This window comes from Haliotis rubra, unplaced genomic scaffold (genome assembly GCF_003918875.1).
Source record: "Haliotis rubra isolate DU_JTF1 unplaced genomic scaffold, ASM391887v1 Scf1007, whole genome shotgun sequence".
Taxonomy (NCBI): domain Eukaryota; kingdom Metazoa; phylum Mollusca; class Gastropoda; order Lepetellida; family Haliotidae; genus Haliotis; species Haliotis rubra.
The window spans coordinates 292,343-312,650 of NW_025764901.1; the positions used below are offsets into that span (position 1 = coordinate 292,343).

The 20,308-nt window shown below is 38.2% G+C and overlaps 1 protein-coding gene across 2 annotated transcripts; it reads right to left on the minus strand.

The window, feature by feature from the left end:
* Positions 1-7,370: 7,370 nt before the first annotated feature.
* On the minus strand, positions 7,371-16,648 carry LOC124268026 (ganglioside GM2 activator-like). 2 transcript variants are annotated; one of them, XM_046703034.1, is made up of 5 exons: positions 16,516-16,648; positions 15,854-16,052; positions 14,090-14,270; positions 13,572-13,658; positions 11,135-11,258 (listed from the first exon to the last, which is right to left on the minus strand). In XM_046703034.1, exons 1-4 carry the CDS (start codon positions 16,604-16,606, stop codon positions 13,620-13,622), a joined length of 510 nt encoding a protein of 169 aa, XP_046558990.1. In that variant the 5' UTR covers positions 16,607-16,648; the 3' UTR covers positions 11,135-11,258; positions 13,572-13,619. The 2 variants fall into 2 exon arrangements, with proteins under 2 accessions (XP_046558998.1, XP_046558990.1); XM_046703042.1 differs by lacking the exons at positions 14,090-14,270; positions 15,854-16,052; positions 16,516-16,648 and adding exons at positions 7,371-7,525; positions 9,441-9,618 and having other exon boundaries at positions 11,048-11,258.
* Between the last annotated feature and the right edge of the window lie 3,660 nt (positions 16,649-20,308).

Consider the following 20,308-nt stretch of genomic DNA (forward strand, 5'->3'; position numbering starts at 1 on the left):
GTACCTACATACATAAGTTGCATCAAATAATACCAACAATTGGTTACACCTACATGTTGTACTTGGGTTGTTAGTCCAGATTTGAGGAGATCAGTATGCGACGATGTCTTGTTGTCCATGCTAGACACGCACGAATGCTTATTAAAGGTCACATGCAACCAGAATATCAAACATAAATAAAACACAATTATCACTTATTCATGACATATAATATACATTGCTGATTATGAAAAAACATATAAACAAAATTATAAGCGTACAATCGCATATAAAAAGTGCAATATTTTGTACTTGGGTTTACTTCCCTCGAAACGAAGCACCCGGGATACCGAACCCAGTCAGAGCGGGTGGGTGTGCACTCAAGTGTAACGGCTGGTTAATTTGCCGATGCCCTCACGGCTCATTGTGTGTGTGTATAGAGATGTTGGGTTTTTGTGTATAAGATTTTGCAATCAACATGTGTACATGTCATGTGTACAAGTATCACACCTGCCTGTGTGTGTAATTACATAATGTGACAGAGACCGAACTCGGGCCATAAATCAATGCGTTTTGTTTATGGTGTTTAGCCTGACTGGTGTTAAGTTCAAATTGCATGTGGTCAGTGATCGAAGTTGTGTATTGAATATTGTCATTAGCAGACAGGCAGGCAGACACATAGGTTTTGTCTGTGACAACGACATATCTATATCACAGTTAGAAATTCTGTCAACGCTAAATAATGACATTGCTTTTAAGTATCGAACTGAGAAAGTGACTCGGTAAGAAGAACGTGTGGCGAAATAGGCAAAAGAAATTATATAATCAGCTAAATCTGTAATCTACTGTCATAACATATCTAAAGCTCGCACCTGTGAAATATCAACAAAACATTAGTAAAATAGCTCACATCAAAGCCTTCACCGAGTATTCACCGCCAGCGAAGGTTTTCCGTCTTGAAATGTCGAACGCCTCACTGGTTGACACATAGCTAAGTAGATGTAGATCCTAACAATGTTCTTTTATGTAATGAGTAGATTATTTACTATTTGTTTTGATTAGACTACTCCTGCTCACAACCTTATAATCCGAAGATCCCGCTTCCAAGCTGCGCGAACCTATTTCACTGCGCATGTGCTATTAGCGCAGCCCACCATCAGAATGTGCAAAGTCGTGTTTTGCGTTGCATGTGACCTTTAAAAAGGTGAGGATCCTCTGTTTTGTATCCCTTGTGATGACAGAATCACGGTCTAGCATGTCTTGCTTGGGTGTATTGATTTTTCCATCACAAGGAATAAGTATTTCAATGTCAAAACATTGAAGGATGTTTTAGTGTGAATTATCTTGTAATCATTTCATTTTTTGAAAGAAATAGAATTGTTAGATAAATTTGGATTGGTTTAAATAAATATTATTATGTTTTATTATTGGTAGTTTGAATTGTTAGTGTCTGTATCCTCGAAGGGGTTAAAAAGTGTAGTCAAATTATTGTCCTGCTTAGAGGGTACGTAAGTCCCAAAACAATTAAAGTAAATTTAATTTACATGCTACTATCTTTAATCGCAGTATATATATATATATGACTAGACTGTTAAAATTGCTAATAGCTGAAGGGAGAGTGTAAATCCAGCTAGGGTCCATGCAGGAGGCAAATGTTCTGTACGTTCCCATGGTCCTTAGTATGCGTATGGTGATCTACCTTCAGTTGTTGGCTATCAATAGTCTGTTTTTACATTATCTTGTAATTTATAGTTGAACTGTTTTAGAGTTATTTACTAGTTTTATATTTATAACTGTGATAATCTAGTTGTTTTACTGTCCTCCGTTGACAGCTTGTAATAAATTACCTTTAATTATAATGAATCTATAACTTGATATAGTCACGATATGGCTGAAATATTGCCGATGTGGCTTAAAATCTAACTGACTCACTCATTAAAAATAATAATTACATTGTTTGTCTCCATTTTGTCTTTTCAGGCAATATTCATTTTCACTCTGGTTCAGTACCAGCCTCCCACATATGGCAACTACATCTATCCTGATTATGCTGCTTCCTTTGGTTGGTGTCTGGCAGTGATTCCCTGTATCCCCTTGGTCAGTGTGATGTTCGTGGTGATTTACAAAGAGGAGGGAACGGTACTGCAGGTACTAAAACGTGGTGCATTGAACACAAGCTTGACTCAATATTGTAAAGTTGGTATGTTGCTCATTACCAGAATTTTAACTGTAGAATGTTTGTAGTTTCAATATATGGCTAAATTGCTGAAAAATTGCCAACAGCTGAGGTGGTGATATAAATACAGCTAGGGTCCATGCAGGTAGCAAAAGTAATGTAAGTCCCAATGGTTCCTAGTATGGTGATCTACCTTCAGTTGCTGGCGATCTATAGCCCGAATTTATATTGTGCTGTTTTGAAATGATTTAGCATTTTATACTGAACTCAAACTAGTTTTAATTAATTTGTGATATTCTAGTCGTTATACTGTCCTTCGCTTTTTATAAATGTATAAGTATATCTATTCTTAGTACATAACTTTCTGTCGTCACGATATGGCTGAAATATTGCCGATGTGACGTAAAATTGTAAGTCACTCACTCACTTGTAAAGTTGAATTTATTATTTTCCTTCAAGATTTCAGTCAGGCCAATATGTTTAAAACTTGCCTGACAGGCGGGTTTGTGGAGGAAGTACTTCTGAATGAATCATTGGTTGGTGGCAATTCGGTCATTAGCAAAGTCACTGTTTAACGTTCATTTAGTACTCCTGGCGAATAGGAGTGCAGGATTTTAAATGTTATTTATCAAAAACATGGTCCAGTGCTATAAGTCGATCGTATGACTGTATTCAGCATTGTGTAATAAGAGCCCTTCCTAATCACTTTTTTTCTTGTTATTTCATAGAGGCTGAGGAAGAGCTTGAAACCTGATTGTTCTTGGGGTCCGGCAAAATCGTCATGTCGAGAAGTTATTTGTCACACATACAGAGCACAACCCTACAGTGACTCGTGTGAGAAAACAATGCTGTGAAATGCTAGACCTCCTTGTAGATGGCATACGTGTTGGCTTTGGGAACAGGACTTTCAGGTGGCATCTCCAGCCACCATATGTGCTCCCTTCCATGCTCTGGCATTGTCAAAACAAAGAATTTGGCCGTAAACCCTAACATAACTACAAGTATATGGATGATCTGAATAAGCCCTTGCACTGATTTACCAACCTCAGCTAGATATAAAAGAAACCACCACTTTTTGTAATTTGTATGTTTCAAAGATCCCGGGTGACGAAATATATCAAGGAGATGGATCAAGAGAGTGATGACTTCAACTCTCAGCTAGTCAAGTTTCCTGATCATGCATAGCAATTCCTCAGCAGCTCTAGCCTTTGGCTTCTTTATTTCACACCTTTTGAGGTACAAGATGTCATGCTCTTCCAACGATCATGTGACCATTGCGTCATAAGACTCTCCTTAATGGAGGCCCAGATAAGCTGCGTATCCGGGTAAAATACGCATAGAAAATTTCCAATTTCACATTGAAAAATAATTGTTGCGTACCAATTACGCATTTAAAATGTTAGATACGCAAAAAGTTTAAAACAAATGCGTACGTAATATATTTATAAAAAGTATATTTAATAAAAAAGACAACGATTGGTATCAAGTTGTACTGTTAGTATAGAACTAGTGTTGTACTATCAGTACAGGATGAGTGATTTTTTATTAAATCATTTCCATTATACTTAAGTTTTGTTTTGATTAGGTATGACATAAGGCTGTACATACCTGCTTAGTAAACTTACTCAATGACATAATACTTAGGTGAGTAAAATGACTGAAATTCGCACATATTTGAAAGCAGTGGGTAACGGAAAATGAAATACCCACTCAACATTTATAATACCCACTCCAAGAAAATACAGTGGGTACAGTACCCACATGAGCTAAATCTTATCTGGAGCTCTGGTTGGTGTGTGATATAATTCCCTACTTGCCTCAGTAAGGTGTTCACATTTCATAATCACATGATATGATACGTACTCGGAATCGCACAGTGAACTCTGACATATGAAGAGATTTATATATTGTAGTTAGATGCTTGTGGATTATTTTACATATAACAAAATTGTAGGTAATATCGCACATACTGCAAGATTGTAGTAGAAATAATGTTTCTAGTTGTATATACTATTATTTATTCCCTACCAATATTTTCGTTACAGTAAACATTAAATTCAAATATAACTAATATCTGCACAACATATACACATTTTAGATTGTATTATTTTGGTTATATCGGGATTTTCTGTGTTATACTCATTACTAAGTCATATTATCGGAAGCATATACGTTACAGTAAACATTAAATTCAAATATAACTAATATCTGCACAACATATACACATTTTAGATTGTATTATTTTGGTTATATCGGGATTTTCTGTGTTATACTCATTACTGAGTCATATTATCGGAAGCATATACGCAATAATGTGTTTGTCCAGGAAAGGGTGCCTAATTGTTATTAAATACCTTTCCACTTAATTTCACGTTTTCTGTCATTCTTTAAGGAAAATCAAAGAATTATAATTTAGAATCAAATGTTTCATTACAATGATATAAGTGATACAAATGCTGTAAATCAACAGAACACTATATATATATATACACACACACACATATATATATATATGATCTGCGATATATAGTCTTCTGTTGAAGGGCCGACAAGTTTCTCCAATACAGCTGCTTCCACAATCGCAACTAATTTTGTAGACACATCCTCTGGGATTGGGTTCTCCCTGGTTGCTGCTACCTCTTCCATTCGCTCTCAGAATGGTTTTCAAGGTTTTGTCACATCAACACTGGCAGTTTTTCTAAGGTGTCGACTGGTGTGATTGCTAATGTAGCCTTGGTAAGGAATATTGATTCGTATGGGAGCTGGTTCGGATTTGGGTGGACTGTGATTTTGTGGCTGGATAGGGGTGGCTATAGTCTGAAGGGATGGTGTAAATCCAACTAGGGTCCATGCAGGTAGCAAAGGTACTGAAATTATATATATATATAAAGTGAGTGAGTTTAGTTTTACGCCGCACTCAACAATATTCCAGCTATATGGCGGCGATCTGTATATATATATATAAAGTGAGTGAGTTTAGTTTTACGCCGCACTCAACAATATTCCAGCTATATGGCGGCGATCTGTATATTAGCGAGTCTGGACCAGACATGCCAGTGATCAACAGCATGAGCATCGATCTGCGCAATTGGGAACCAATATATCAGCCAAGTCAGCGAGCCTGACCACCCGATCCCGTTAGTCGCCTCTTAAGACATGTATGGGTTACTACCCCACCTTCCTTTGATTCCCATGTAACGACGCAAAGGTTACAAGGAACTGGTACGAACAGACATGAAGTTAGTAGATAATCTCACACGGCCAATAAATTCTTTACAATATATATTGAAACACATTGGGTAAGATTATACAATGACAAAGGGCAATAAGTCATATATGTGGCATGAAAATAATTACATAAGTTGAATGTCAAGTTTTTGTCATAGTCGAACATGAATGCCGCATGCGCCCTGGTCTTGAATACAGGAAACAAGACGTCCAATGGCATTGATTAGACACATGGTACTGACATTCTTGGTTCCCTCGTGCAATCCCAGGTAGCGAAGACGTAGGGCCATGGTCACTGCAACGTCTTTTATCATATGTCATACTTTAGTCGATATGTTACCATGTCTCAGATTAATTTCTCCAAACGTTAAGATTAAGACAGTACAAAAACCAAGATGGTCAACATGCAGTGGAAGGTACAAATGAATGAGTTATAATTTTACATCGCATCGGCAATATTACAGCCATATAGCGATGAAAACAAGGTAATCAAATTAAAATATCTGCCGACTAAGGACAGTAAAAAACAACTAGACTATCACAGATATATATTTAAAACTAGTAATCAAATCTAAAATACTTTAAATATAGAGGACGATACAATATATACACACATGCATTTAATGCATCGTTCTGAACACCAAATAGTTTCTTGCCAAACAAAATAGCTGCATCACTGTCATTCATTTTTCTCAAATGGTATCAATTGTTTACGTAAGAGTACAGTTACTCCAATTACTGATGATAACTGCCATGGAGTTGATATTCTTTCTGGTTCTCTATTACTAAGGTTTTATTCGTGAAATACTGATTCAACGTCTTTAATCGATGTTTCTTACATGCTATGCACGTACAAAATCGATAAGTACCATGGGCACACCTTTCTTCTTCGTTTCTTTTCGATGATATCAGCTTTGTGTTTCCTTTTTTTTTATGTTTACAGTAATTCGTATGATGTAAACCAGACTCCAACAAGGGCAAATAAAATCTTATCTTGCCCTATATTACGACCGTCGTTTTAATTTGTTTAGAATGTCATCTGGCGCGTCCAATATACATGTTTGTTGGTGCAATGTTATTAACAAGTTATCTTAGCTGACACACAGAGTAATTGTATGTGGAGGTTGATAAACCGTCCCTAAAACAATGTCAAGTAAGATTATCCCTGCAGTATGATTCTAAATTACGTGCTACAAAATCCAATCCGTTTATGACTCTTATTTTTAATCCTCTTTATAAAGGCATCTACTTAAAAGATCTTCTCTTATTCCGTCACGCGGAATACGAATACAATCTAACATTTCTTCTTCTACAACAAGAAGGCAAAGTCATCAATATCCCCCCACAATGGTAAAATACTCTTCATGAATATGTCAGCTAGTTATGCGTCAATCACCAATGGCTGAAGGGATGGTGTAAATCCAGCTAGGGTTCATGCAGGTAGCAAAGGTACTGTAAGTCCCCATGGTCCCTAGTATGGTGATCTACCTTCGGTTGTTGGTGATCTATAGCCCGTTTTTATGTTGTACTGTCTATAGTGATTTAATTTTACGTTAGCGTACTAGTTTTAAATTTATATCTGTGATACTCTAGTATTTTTTACTGTCCTTCGATGACAGGTTTTATGTTCTAGCTTTATTGATTTTCATATTGATATAAACTAGATTGTTCGCGTCACGATATGGCTGAAATATTGCCAATGTGACGCTAAATAATAACTCACTCGATCACTCAGCTAGTTATGACTATGTCAAATGTACGGTTTGTTGCACCTCAGTAATGTTGATACTGGAAATAGAGCAGTATTCTTGATTTATGTCATTAGATTCTTGGATACCCACAAAGTGGATCGATGTGTTTGCCACGGCTCTTTTACATGCTATGATATATCCCATCATCAAATGTGTGTAACTTAAAACGTCTAACGTCAAATGTGGGATGAGTATCAGAAACCCCTGACAGTTATAAAAGAAAAACAACCAAGTGGGAAAGTTTTTTTGTTATTGAATCCTTATTTCTCGGGTTCCAACGAAAAGCATTAGAGTTGTATTAGAGAATCGTGATGTTCAGATATGTCTCAACAAACCCTCGCAGCTGGTGAGATTGCTTGTCGGTGATGGTGATTTTCACGTGGAAATTACCCTGGAAACAAAACATATTGTTGAATCAGTTCATTTTTATTATTCAACTCTCATAATCTGCTAAATTAATCAAAAAAGCCAAACCATGTGTTCGACTCCATCACAAGCATACGTTTATTAATCACTATCAGATACTAGTGGTAATGTCACCGCTATCACGAGGTGACTTGCAAACCGAAACTAATAGGTTGAACCAGAAATCAAACGTCATAAAATGGATAAACACGTTCAATGAACACTCACAGATATACGTACATACGATGCGTTAAATATGTGGAATTAGCTATACTTCAGAGACAGAAGATTGAATGTTAGTAAACTAATTATAATATTGCCAGTGTAAACTGTCTTAAAAGGAGGATGATCTGGCGCTATACATCGTTCTTTGACCGAGATTTTTTTTAAAATGGAATCCAGTACAAAAGAGCAATGAACAAGTTGTCAAGTTTATTCACATTTTACATCTTTCCGTAAGTGTACGTATAGTAACTGTAACCTCCCACCCAACCCCCATCCAGCCCATTTGCTTATTGCAAAGAACATACATAAATTAGAATGGGACCCTATGTTCGTGGAGCCACCAGGCAACAGACCAGCGTGCCCTTGCCTTAAGACGGCCCTGCCGGAAAGCTCCATTCCCGGTTGTTAACTGAGGTTCAAATTTGATCACATCATTGCGATCATCTTATGTTTTGTTAATAGCACTTCAATCATTTTTCCAGTCTTTATGCTACTTAACATAAGCCCATTAACAGCTCGACAAAATACACTTGGAGTGAGTGAGTGAGTGAGTTATTATTTAACGTCACATCGGCAATATTGCAGCCATATCGTGACGAGAACATATTTGACATTGAAGTGGAATATATGTATATTATAAAAACCTGTCGACGAAGGACAGTAAAACAACTAGAATATCACAATTAGAATTAAAACTAGCGTGGAAAGTTTAAAACTAATAGCACTATGGGGACAATACAATATAAAAACCGGCTATAGATCGCCAACAACTGAAGGTAGATCACCATACCAGGGACCATGGGGACTTACATTAAAAATACACTTGGAAGGAATAGAAAATTGTAAGTGAATTTCTCGAATCATACATATTATGTTTAACGTTGATCGCATTCTCGATACACACCTGACTCATAGAACATATTCAGTCAGATGAAAGACACCCAAATAATTTAGCGTTGATTACGCTATAATTTATAACGTGGTATAAACATGATGCGTTATATCATTAGCAAGCTGCATCATGTGAAATGATGCATGTAAAAGTCATTACTCTATTGTCGTATCACCAGCTAAAGGGAAAGCAAACTTCAACTTCTCTGTACGATATCTTGTATGGTCGTCCTTTAGTTTTGTTTGTTGTTTCTCGACGCACTCACTCAACATTTTTTCAGCTGGATGACGGATGTCTGTTAACATTCGTGTCGGGACCAGACAATCCTGTTGACTGGCCCTAAGAGCATCGGGTTATTGGAATACGATGACATGTGTCAAACAAGTCAGCGAGTCTGACAACCTGATCCCGTTAGTCGCCTCTTACGACAAGCATGGGTTGCTATAGATCAATTCTTACCCGGACCTTGGCGGGATTCATCCTTTATCGAGTACATAAATTGTGCGAGTTTTAAGATAAATGACAACAAATTCCAATCAGCACATGTGACAGAAAATGTATAATTTTCAGTTCAAACTGGTTTGAAGTTTTCTGAAGATGGTATCTTTACTCGTCGAGGCGACATGTAGAATTATGTTATGCTGAATTTGCGTATTTTCGTAGTGTTTTATAGCAAGGCGCGTATATTTTTCAAGCGGTTAGGATAATGATTTATCCCCCATTAGGGAGAAGGTGAATTTAATGGACATTGGGCACAAGTGGAGCGTGATGTTAATGTACTCACGTCCAGAATGAGAAGCCAGTAAGAGCTGAGGCTAGAGACAGTGAACTTCGTCGGCGCCATGTGGAACCTGCCTGGCTTAAACGGGCAACTACAAGGGATACCGTTGGTAATAAACTGTACAGGACACATTCCATTTTGTTTGAAGCTGTTCAGGAAGCTGCAGGGGTAATTGTAGTTGCTGTGGTAAAAAGTACACATACCGAAAGTATCGTTACCGTATATATATATAAGCGAACGGGACAACATTCCTGGAATCTGAGAGTAAAAGGGAAAACATTGTTACATCATTTGATTGTTTGCACTCCTCTGTTGGAGTTGTGTCAACAAACGCTTTCTGAGGGAAACTATGTATTGGGGGATGCTATTGGTAAAGCAGCATATGCTTACCTATTTTGCGGTAATGCTGAGCATAAGGACTGATGCGATTTGATAAAAATAATCATGATTGCTTAAATCAGTTACGACAATATGTAAATGTTGGCAAAATCCTGAAAAATGTATATTGTCATTTTGACATTACAGAGAACCTAGCTGTGTTGCATAATTGGAAGTTTTCGATAGGGATAGGGCCATGAACGGCGAGAGATTAAAATATTCGCACATTCGCTTGCTAACATATTTTCTGTTTTATGGCATACATTCGATATGGCAGAATACGACAAAAAGGATTTATGTAAAAAGGCTGTGGCATGAAGAGCAGAAGGAGAGGATTTTTTCGTACCTAGAATCTGTGTAGAAAAGCTGCTTACTGACGTAAAAGGATTCTTGTAAAACTAACTTAAGGCCATTCATGTGCGTTTTTTCTGGCATTTGCTTGTATATTTGTAACTTTTGGTAACACTAAAACAAAGTTTAATACATCGCTTCTTTTTTTCTTTGTAACCAAAAATAATTCTTAATTACATCTTTAAAGTCATCTCTGAATGGAAACAGATTTGTACACATTGGGTTTATAAATACAAAAGAATTTCCATTTTTTATCATTATTGCACATTAAAATAGATTAATACAGCAAGTGGGTTGGGGTGATGATGGCACAGGCGCGCTGGTTCAGCTAACATCAGCTCGGGGTTCTTAGCCCCCTCTACACGTTGCCCATACAACAAATGACACTTCTCCATGCCACAACATAAACGTTTGGGACAATATGTAGATAACCCAACACTGCTGGGGTAGCCTAGTGGTTAAAGCGTTGGGTCGTCACGCCGAAGACCCGGGTTCGAATCCCCACATGGGTACAATGTGTGAAGCCCATTTCCGGTGTCCCCCGCCGTGATGTTGCTGGAATATTGCTCAAAGCGGAGTAAAACCAAACTCAGTCAGTCAGTCAGTCGGAAGGACTGTGTTCCTGGCAGCAAGCCCGGGTACTCTCGCAATGACTGTCAATAGATCGGAAGATACCAAACCAAAGGCATCAGGAACCATGGGGAATCGGACAAATCGGTACTCGGATGCAAGCGTGACATTTCGAAATTGACTTTCGCATATTTGCCGTGTTTCTCCTGAACTTTTGCAATAACATTTGCTTCAAAAGGGATATGACTTAAATCTCAACTCTCTCAAGCACACAGTTACGGAAATATCTTTGTACCTATCGCAATACTTACCACGTCCCCAAATTATTCACGCAGGGTACCTTCGTCCAACCTCCATTTAGTCTCCCTTTTTCCATGAGGATATCCATGACGATGTTGTCAGAGATATCATGAGTGATGAATCCATCAAACGATACAATGATATCCCCAGGAAGTTTGATAGGACTTGGGTTGATCTCCAGTTGTGGGCTCAACACCCATGTGTCAAACATCCCCGGTGCGCCTTATACAATGTCAATGTAATATGAGTCAAACTGGGACAGGGACTGGAACGATACTGCGAAGTATATCTATTCGAGAACAGACTGAATTTGAACAGCTCAAGTGCATTCATAAAACTCTTACAAGTTTACATATATTTAAGGAAGGATGTTCAGTAGCATGATGGATAATTACTGGACTGCCTTAACTCCCGTGTATAACAAAATCAATACCAGAAACTTTAATGAGATGATTAACATGGTAGCATGTCTTCATTGAAATGGTAAACAATTTAAGGTGAGTTGTTGAAAGCGAGGTACAGGCCAGGGACCTTTCTTCTACGTGCATAATGTTTCAGTGTCTCTATATGAAGACTTTTTAGCCTGATGCATATACATGGGAGGGTATATGCAGAATATGTCAAGATGCATTTAATTACCATGCACCTATCAATATGTGTGTTAGAGAGTGAATGGTGAATGTTTATCCATTATTGGTTATATATTCGAAATGGTATTTAGAGAGAAATCATCAATTTGACTTCATCAGAATTCAGGCTTGGCACCAGCAGTAAAGCGATTATTCATTTGTTCCTTTTAAATGCAAAAGACAAAACTCTTTCCATTATCATAAGATATATGTGTTAAAAGAAGATCCCATGTACGACATGTTTATGAATTAATACAAAATATTCCACTCCATCGCCGTACCCGTACAGGTCAGTGATTTATTAACCTAAACAGTAAACACACGCGAGAACACATGGAAGAAGTGAACAACGTAACGTAATCTTGATCACTGATACACCACATTTCGAAATCTTTTAGTTGTGTCTAAAACAGTTTCCAAAGCTTAACCTTGAATGTCTTGTAGAAAGAGCGTGCTCAATTGTACCAAAAAAGTTATGTCATGAGGCATTGGCACATCGTATACACACTGATTGACTTTAGATAAATGTTATTAGGGTTTGGGGCTGTGGGGTAGCCTAGTGGTTAAAGCGTTGGCTCGTCACGCCGAAGACCCGGGTTCGAATCCCCACATGGGTACAATGTGTGAAGTCCATTTCTGGTGTCCCCCGCCATGATGTTGCTGGAATATTGCTAAAAGCGGCGTAAAACCAAACTAAGTCAGTATTAGGGGTTTTTTTCCTTTTATCTCGAGTAAATTCTAGGTCTACAGAAATAAAAGGAAACAAATTGTCCTTCCCTACTAGCTCTCTCGCCTTTCAAAAAAAATATACAGTGTTCTTTGCATCATCAAAACAGTCAACATTCCGTAAATATTACACTCGTATATAAAATTTATCTAATATTGACCTCAGTCTTTACGTCACCAACCATACGGTTATGCGCATGAATCAGTTGTAACCAACCTTCATGTCCGTGGAATCGCAAACAGGAAAAATTGTATGAAATCAAATTTGAGATATACTATCCCAAAAAGGAAACGCATAGGCGATTTGTATTTTTAAAAATCTACTAATGACCTATTGTGTTTAAACGAATCATCAAAATATGTAACAAAAGTGTTGATAACATATGATTTTACACAATTGCACAAGTAAAAAAATCGATTTTACCTGAAAACGTTGATTTTGATGAGATTTCTTACAAGGATGAAAAAGGCTTCGCCACAACGCAACAGAAATCACCTTCCAGTTGAAATTGTGCAGCAAAGAGCATGCACTGTCTGGCAATAAAATCCAGATTACTTTCGGAAATTGGCATTCGTTTTGAATGAGTTTCAAGGTCAAATCACTACGTCGGCGACACGGAACATCGCCATTGAAAGAATGCACGGTGGAGATTACCAATCTTCTGTTGCCAGGCGTCTGAATGTTAGTCTGAGCAAGATATCACGGCTTGCAGCTCGTTACAACCAAACAGGTATAACAAATGACCGTCCCCGTACAGGCAGACCTCGAGTTACCACCGCAGGGCAAGATCGGTACATCCGGGTACTACATTTGCGTGATTGTACTGTCACGCGTGAGAGCACAGCAGCCAGGGTGCCTGGACTTCGGAGGGTATCCGGTCAAACTGTACGGAACAGGTTGAAGGAGATTGGTCTGAGAGCCAGGAAACTCGACGTCGGGACCGTGCTACGTCGTCACCATCGCGCTCAACGTCTCCGGTTTCTAAAAATATCCACTTGGTTGTATAGACATTAGCTTCTTCTAAACAGGTGTAAAAATTCATGCCGTAAAGTCTATTTGTGGACGAGTTATACATGTTTGAAAATACAACATTTTCGCAACAGATTTCTGGTCTATTGTTTCTCTTTTGGGATGATCAATACTTATGCAGATTATGTAATTGCATTATTTATTACTCACCTGAATAAGTGCTAATGAAGGCCTCAAAACACCCTCGTAGTTGTTGGGTCAGTTTTCGTTGATCGTGATTTTCAGGTGGAACTCAGCCTGAAAACGAATCAATACGATTTGTTAAGATTAGTCACAGACTAAAATTGAAAAACATAAAATACGCGTTCAGCTGATACAAACACAGATCGATGGGTAAGATGGCTAGGCTCATCATCAACTCAGGACTCTTTGCTCCCTCTACAGGCAGCTTAACTGAATTACTTGCAAAAATTACGTTTCATATGTATATTTTGATGCATGATCAGACATTGTCGGTTTCGAGTAGGAAGTGACAGCCATAAGCAGCAAATAGAAAGCCCACTGTAATTCATTTTTCAGGCGACTTCATGTTATCTGACAGGTGTGTTAGGATAGTTACCCTATTTGATAATTTTAAGCTACCTTCGAGGGAACAGTCGCACCTATTCAGAGATCTCAAAGAAAATGAATTTGCTTTGTATGCATACCGATGTTCAACAATTACGTACGTCATAAAAAATATCTCTCCATAGTCCCCTCATTCTGTTTAAGGAGAACTTAGTCATCGGTATTGAAAGTTTATCTGGGTTGAATGGGCAGGTACAGGGGATACCATTGGCCGTCAGCTGTGGGGGGCATGTTCCATGCTGATTGTACGCGTTCAGGAAGTGGCAGGGGTCAGTGTAGTGACTGTGGATACAGAGGAAATACTGAAAACATGGACTTGGCTAAACAAGGATAATCTGTTCTGTTACTCTGCAGGTTCGTGATGCTGAAATAGAAGCAGATTCTTCGAGAGTGCAGTTTTGCATTTCAAAACAAAATATCATTTTACGTTTCAATTACGAAATTATGTCAGATTATGTCTCTGAATGGCAATAGATTTCACGTCTGTTTTGTCTTTACGAGCTTTCTAATTTTGTGCCCTGTTCTGTCCTTTGATCTTCATCATTGTCCAGAATCAAAGGTTCCTCAAATAACAGGTTCAAGTAATACTGCAGCTCCATTCGGACAGATATGTGTATTGTAATGTGACCCTAACGAATGCTCGAGTTTAATTGGTCAAAATAGAATTCAAATCCGATATCTAGTTCTTTAGAGTCCCCATGGACCCTGGTATGGTGATCTTCCTTCAGTTGTTGGCGATCAGTAGCCTGTTTTTATATTGTGTTGTTGTGTATAGTGATATATTTTTATGATAGTGTGCTAGTTTTAAATTAAGAGCTGTGATATTCTAGTAGTTTTACTGTCCTTCGCTGACAGGTTTTTATGTTCTCAGTTTATTGTTTCTTATATTGATATAAATTAAATTGTTCTCGTCACGATATGGCTGAGATATTGCCGATGTGACGTTAAATTTTAACTCACTCACTCTAGTTCTTTAGAACAGTTCGATGCAGATAACAATGGCTGTAAATAACCCACTAGATTTTCGATATTCACAATATCTCCTCGGATTAGTTTCAGGAAACCCATGTTTCTGTGAACAGTTTGGTAATTTATGTCTTAATAACAGCATTGGATGTGCTGCCTTTCCTAAATGGTAAACAGCTCCTAAAACATGAGCTCACACTAACCACATTGAACCGTGTCTCAGACTTTGTCATGTGGTGAAAATATGATTCGTCCAGGGAAGATAGATAAGGACACACTTTATAGATGCATCACCTGGATAAAGAAGTTGTTTATCTATAACGCTTGTCCCTATCTGACTCTCCAGCTTCTAAAAATGCCACTCAAAGAATTCGTTCAGGGAAGTTAATTTTTCAAAGAGTTGACCTCAGCGGACCGTGGCTGTATTCATATATCCAAGTTTGGCAGTAAAAGGAGTAGGGTGATGTGTTTTGATGTACAATTTGCAGGACACAGGCATAGCACTTCACTTTAGAAACACCTCAGTCAACACTTACTATGCACTAAAATTATATCTGCATGGCACCTTACTTAGCACAGAGTTTGAACAAACTTTCCTTGGTTTGCCTTATACAATGTAATATGAGTCAAACTGGGAATGGGGCGGAAACAATAATGCAAAGTATATCTATACGAGAACAGACTGAATTTGAACAGCTCAATGGCATTCATTAAACTCTTACTAGTTTACATATATTTAAGGAAGGATGTTCACTGGCATCATGGATAATTACTGGACTGCCTTAACTCCCATGTATAACAAAAACAATACAAGAAACTTAAATGAGATGATTAACATGGTAGCATGTCTTCATTTTTTTGCCACCAGTAAACGCCTGCACCAACCTCACCCCGCTTACCATGTACCCATGTCAGACGTACAGGGCACCTTGGTGTAACGGCCCAGCAACTGTTTTTCTACGAGGACATCCATTGTGACTTGATCAGCGATACTGTGAGTAATGATTGCATCGAAGGATGTTGTGAATTCCAAATTTGTGAAGAAAGGATCTGGTCGAAAGTCAAACTGTTTCACTGACACCCATGAGTCACCGACACCTGAAATGGTTTTGTGAAGAATATCAAATAACAAAAAGTAAATAACAAAAAAGACTTTGTCGTCACATGTAAAGTTGCAGTGATTCTCTGCGTTGTACATACATAGTGCCTCCGCTCTTGGTTATGTAATGTACTGTAAGTCCCCATGGTCCCTAGTATGGTGATCTACCTTCAGTCGTTGGCAATCTCTATCCTGTTTTTATATTGTGTTGTCATTTATAGCTGAAATATTTTAGATTTAATTACTAGTTTTAAATGGTTATCTGTGATACACTAGTAGTTTTACTGTTCTTTGTCAACAGACTTTTAATTTCTAACTTTGTTCATCTTTAATATAATTATTAATTGTTCCCGTCACGATATGGCTGAAATATTGCCGATGTGACGATAAATATTAACTCACTCACTCACTCACTTGGTTATGTACATGTCACAGACAATCCACAGTAGATTGTGTACATACCACAGTCCCTCCATTTAGTGAAGTCACTTTGCTGGAATCCTGAACGGACCCCTTGGGCAAGGGCAATGAAGAGAAGAACCACCAAGAGCATGGTTACACATGCAGTGTATATAATAATACATCTGTTTGGAAACAACAGGGTTTGTAGATAAGCGCTGACATTGGTACACAAGGCCACGGCTATGTGCAACGAAAACATCTGTGGTTTCAGGATTGTTTAACGCAGAATACAAAATCTGGCATCTCTGTGAAATTTGGAGACAGGACATTTAGGCATGAAGTAGACATCCCAAAGGACACCAGTGGTTCTCCCTTCCTTCCTAACCTGTCTTTCTTTATGCATCAGATTTTCCTTCCATAATTGCAAATGTTATGTTGACATTATCTCACATTGTTCAGTGAGTGTCTAATAGCAAATTCCTTTCCTCTCATGAAATAAAAAAGACCCGCGAAGCCGCCCCGTCAAGATATATACATACATTTCAGAGTAATGATCTACTATTCACAAGACTGTATGGCATGAGGGATGGATTTCTAAGAGACAGCTTTTCTCTTATGGCTATCAATATTTCAGCAGCTGCTGTCTTTAGTCTACATCTCACAACGATTGAAAAATAATCTGACATGCTGTTTATTCGAAGATTACAAAACGATGCAATGCCTTAACAGTTTTCAAAATGTTTTACGGAAAAAATGAGTATTCCCAAATCTGACACATCGTTCACCAAGTGTTGTCAGAAGCTTATTATTAATTATATTAACTTGCACCATGGGTTCCCGTTAACTCCGACTCTGATTATATACCTACAACAAACTTATAGATCTAAATGATTAAGCCCCGCTTTACTTATTAGCAACATTGGCTCCATAAACACCGCTGAGAACACAGAAGTGGTCGGCATCGTCTGGACATAATAATTTTATGAAATTTGTCTTGATCATAGAGGTCAAGCTGTCACTCTCAAAGTGCATGTGTGTAATTAATTAAAAAAGATAATAATGAATTTCTCAACGGTTACCTTTTATTAAAATCTAATCAGGAACAATTTGAAAAGATAGGCGCCAAAAGCACACGCACTACAACACCGAAAACAACAGAAAACGTTTTGTCAGAAACTAGATAACAATTCTATATTTGACAACCTGATAAACTACTTGAAAATTAAATAAAGATAGCTTATTAGGCCAGAAAGAAAATCCCTTGAATCAAGTATACCCAGACATTTACGATAGCAAGGAAATATTTACTTCCAATATATGTAAATGTTTTTGTCATTCTTGCAAATTATGCTCATTGTCATTTTGTCCACGTAAAGTAGTTGTCTTAAAGCAGTATCTGTAAGCAGCAGTCAAGCAGCAGTAGAAAACAGCTGGATCCGGTTGTATCAAACTTTAATGAATCATTTACGTGTCATTAAACGTTCATTACTTAATGTATTATTAAATTCTGTTGTACTCACTTTTAATGACGTCGTGTTGTCATTAATTTTAATGGGTTTTATGACTTAATGAAATGGCAGCTAGTCGTAAGACCGAAATTGGGCAACCTGTTTGCCGTGGGTTTGCGCCCTGTGTCGGTGGAGGACGGGGAGTCAGGTGGTTGAGGGCACTGGTTCATGGAACAGCGTTCCTTTGCCAAACACACCACTTCGACCCCCTTACTTCACCTTGACGGTTGGTAAAATAGGTCCGGTTCTATCAATCGGCTGGCCATACCAGGCACTGTGCATAGCTTTTAAGTAATTGCACGAAATTCGATTTGGAATTGTTTCAGTTTTGGTCTTGGCACCCTTCGTTCATGTAACGCCATTTGATTTTTGTACTATGTTTATCGTGAATTCTGTCTAGAGTCTTCTGTCCAGAAGGCGGTGGCTCATGGGCCAATCTGGTAGAATTGTTTATTTTTTCTGCTGGAGCACATCACCCGGGTATCACTGGTGCTGCAACTCGGAGATCCACTTGCTTTTAGCACTACTCCATGGTGGGTGGGCATCTCGGACGATGAACCATCAAACACTAACCATGGCTTAACAAAACGTCCTCTTGACACTGATCATAATGATGATGATGATAACCATAGACAGCCCGAATCAAGTGACTACTGGCCACGTTTCTTTGTGATGGAGACTCAAGATAACACAAGATTGAAGTTGAATCCTTTTGCAGTACAAATAATGCATACAAGGCATTGCCGGTGGTGTAAAACATCGAAAGTTTACGTTCACGGGGACTGCTCGTTGAGGCAGCAAAGTCAACAGGCAACTACCCTGATGAATGCTGAAACGTTTGTTGGCTTGTCGGTATCAGTCTCTCCTCATAGATCACTTAGCACCAGCAAAAGAATCGTTAGAGACCGAGATTAATTGTTCACCGACATGTCCGAACTTGATATTGTTTCAGAAATGAAAGATCATGGGGTCACTTACGTTAAGCGTTTTACAACACGTATAAACCAGGAATCTATTCAGACGAACACTTACCTGTTTTCATTTTCTTCTCCCAATGCTCCCAGATCACTAAAAGACAGGAACCAAATGTTTCTCGTCACTATATGACCGAAACATTGCCGATGTGACGTAAATTTTTCACTCACTCACTCACTCATTCAAGGCAGGATACTGTAACATTAATGTCGACACCAACATGCCGAATCCTCTGAGGTGTTATGAATGTCAAAACTTTGGTGATGTTGTTAGTACTTGCACATTGTCTGTTGTGTGTGCTCACTGTGGTGAGAAGACAAATACAACAGAAGATCGTGAGAGTACCTGAAAGAAATGTACCAACTGCGCAGGCACTCTCTCAAAAGATTGTCCGATCCTGAAACAGCAGATGGAGATCAATAAGATAAAATTTACCCAAAACATTAGTTTTTCTGATGCCAAAAAGCTTGTCTTAAGATCTGAAATTAAAGAAACGTATGCGTCCAAAATTAAAGACAACATCTGCGTCCATTGCCAAAAACCAAGTCTGATACAAGCTGCTACAGATGAAATAACCGCTACAAAACTTGATTGGCTCAGAAACCGATTCTGGCTACAGATTGCGGAACCAATTCCTGGCACGCCCCAAACCCAATCCGAGCCATCTTATGATCATGGCACATAACAGCTCAGTCATCTCAAATGATTCAATCTAGCAAAAAGCGTTCAACAACTCGTCAAAAGCAAAAGCAAACCGAGGCCAGATTCTTAGAAAAACAAAGTGGCACACAGCTCTGACGATAAAATTAAATCATTTAACAAATACAGATCACTTGAGGACATGGACGTGTCCTAAAACGTCCATTCTACAGCTTGTCGCCTTCCAGAAAGGTGCGGGGTAGATCCCTATCACTCCACCGAAAAGATAGGCCTTTCCAAAACATATCGTTCAGTGGAACTGTAGAGGACTACAGACGAATTTTAATGAAATACAGCTATTAATCCAGGATGTAAGACCATCAGCGTTTGTGTCTGCAAGAAACGTATCTAAAACAAATAATAATTTTAACTTACGTCAGTTTAAAGCCTATCATTATTTTACCAACACTAATACTAAAGGTAAAATGCTAGAAGATTTCTTTTCCAATAATGACTCGTGTATATACAATGACGATTAAAGCACCTATCTGAATTCTGCAACTGGCACGTATTCTTCTCCGGATTTGTCTCTTGCTGATTCTAACCTCCTCAATGAAGTTGATTGGTCTGTTCACAATGACCTTTGTGGAGGTGACCACTTCCCAACTATCCTTTCAGAAAAAAACTCCATCTGATTCTCCATCGTATACTCGATGGAATTTTTCGATGAC

Coding starts and splice junctions, on each gene's coding strand:
- LOC124268026 (XM_046703034.1), bottom strand. CDS start 16,606: ATGCTCTTGGTGGTTCTTCTCTTCATTGCCCTTGCCCAAGGGGTCCGT. Junction 16,053..16,515: donor CACTAAATGGAGGGACTGTG/GTATGTACACAA, acceptor AAACCATTTCAG/GTGTCGGTGACTCATGGGTG. Junction 13,659..14,089: donor GGAGAGATATTTTTTATGAC/GTACGTAATTGT, acceptor ATTCGTTTTCAG/GCTGAGTTCCACCTGAAAAT.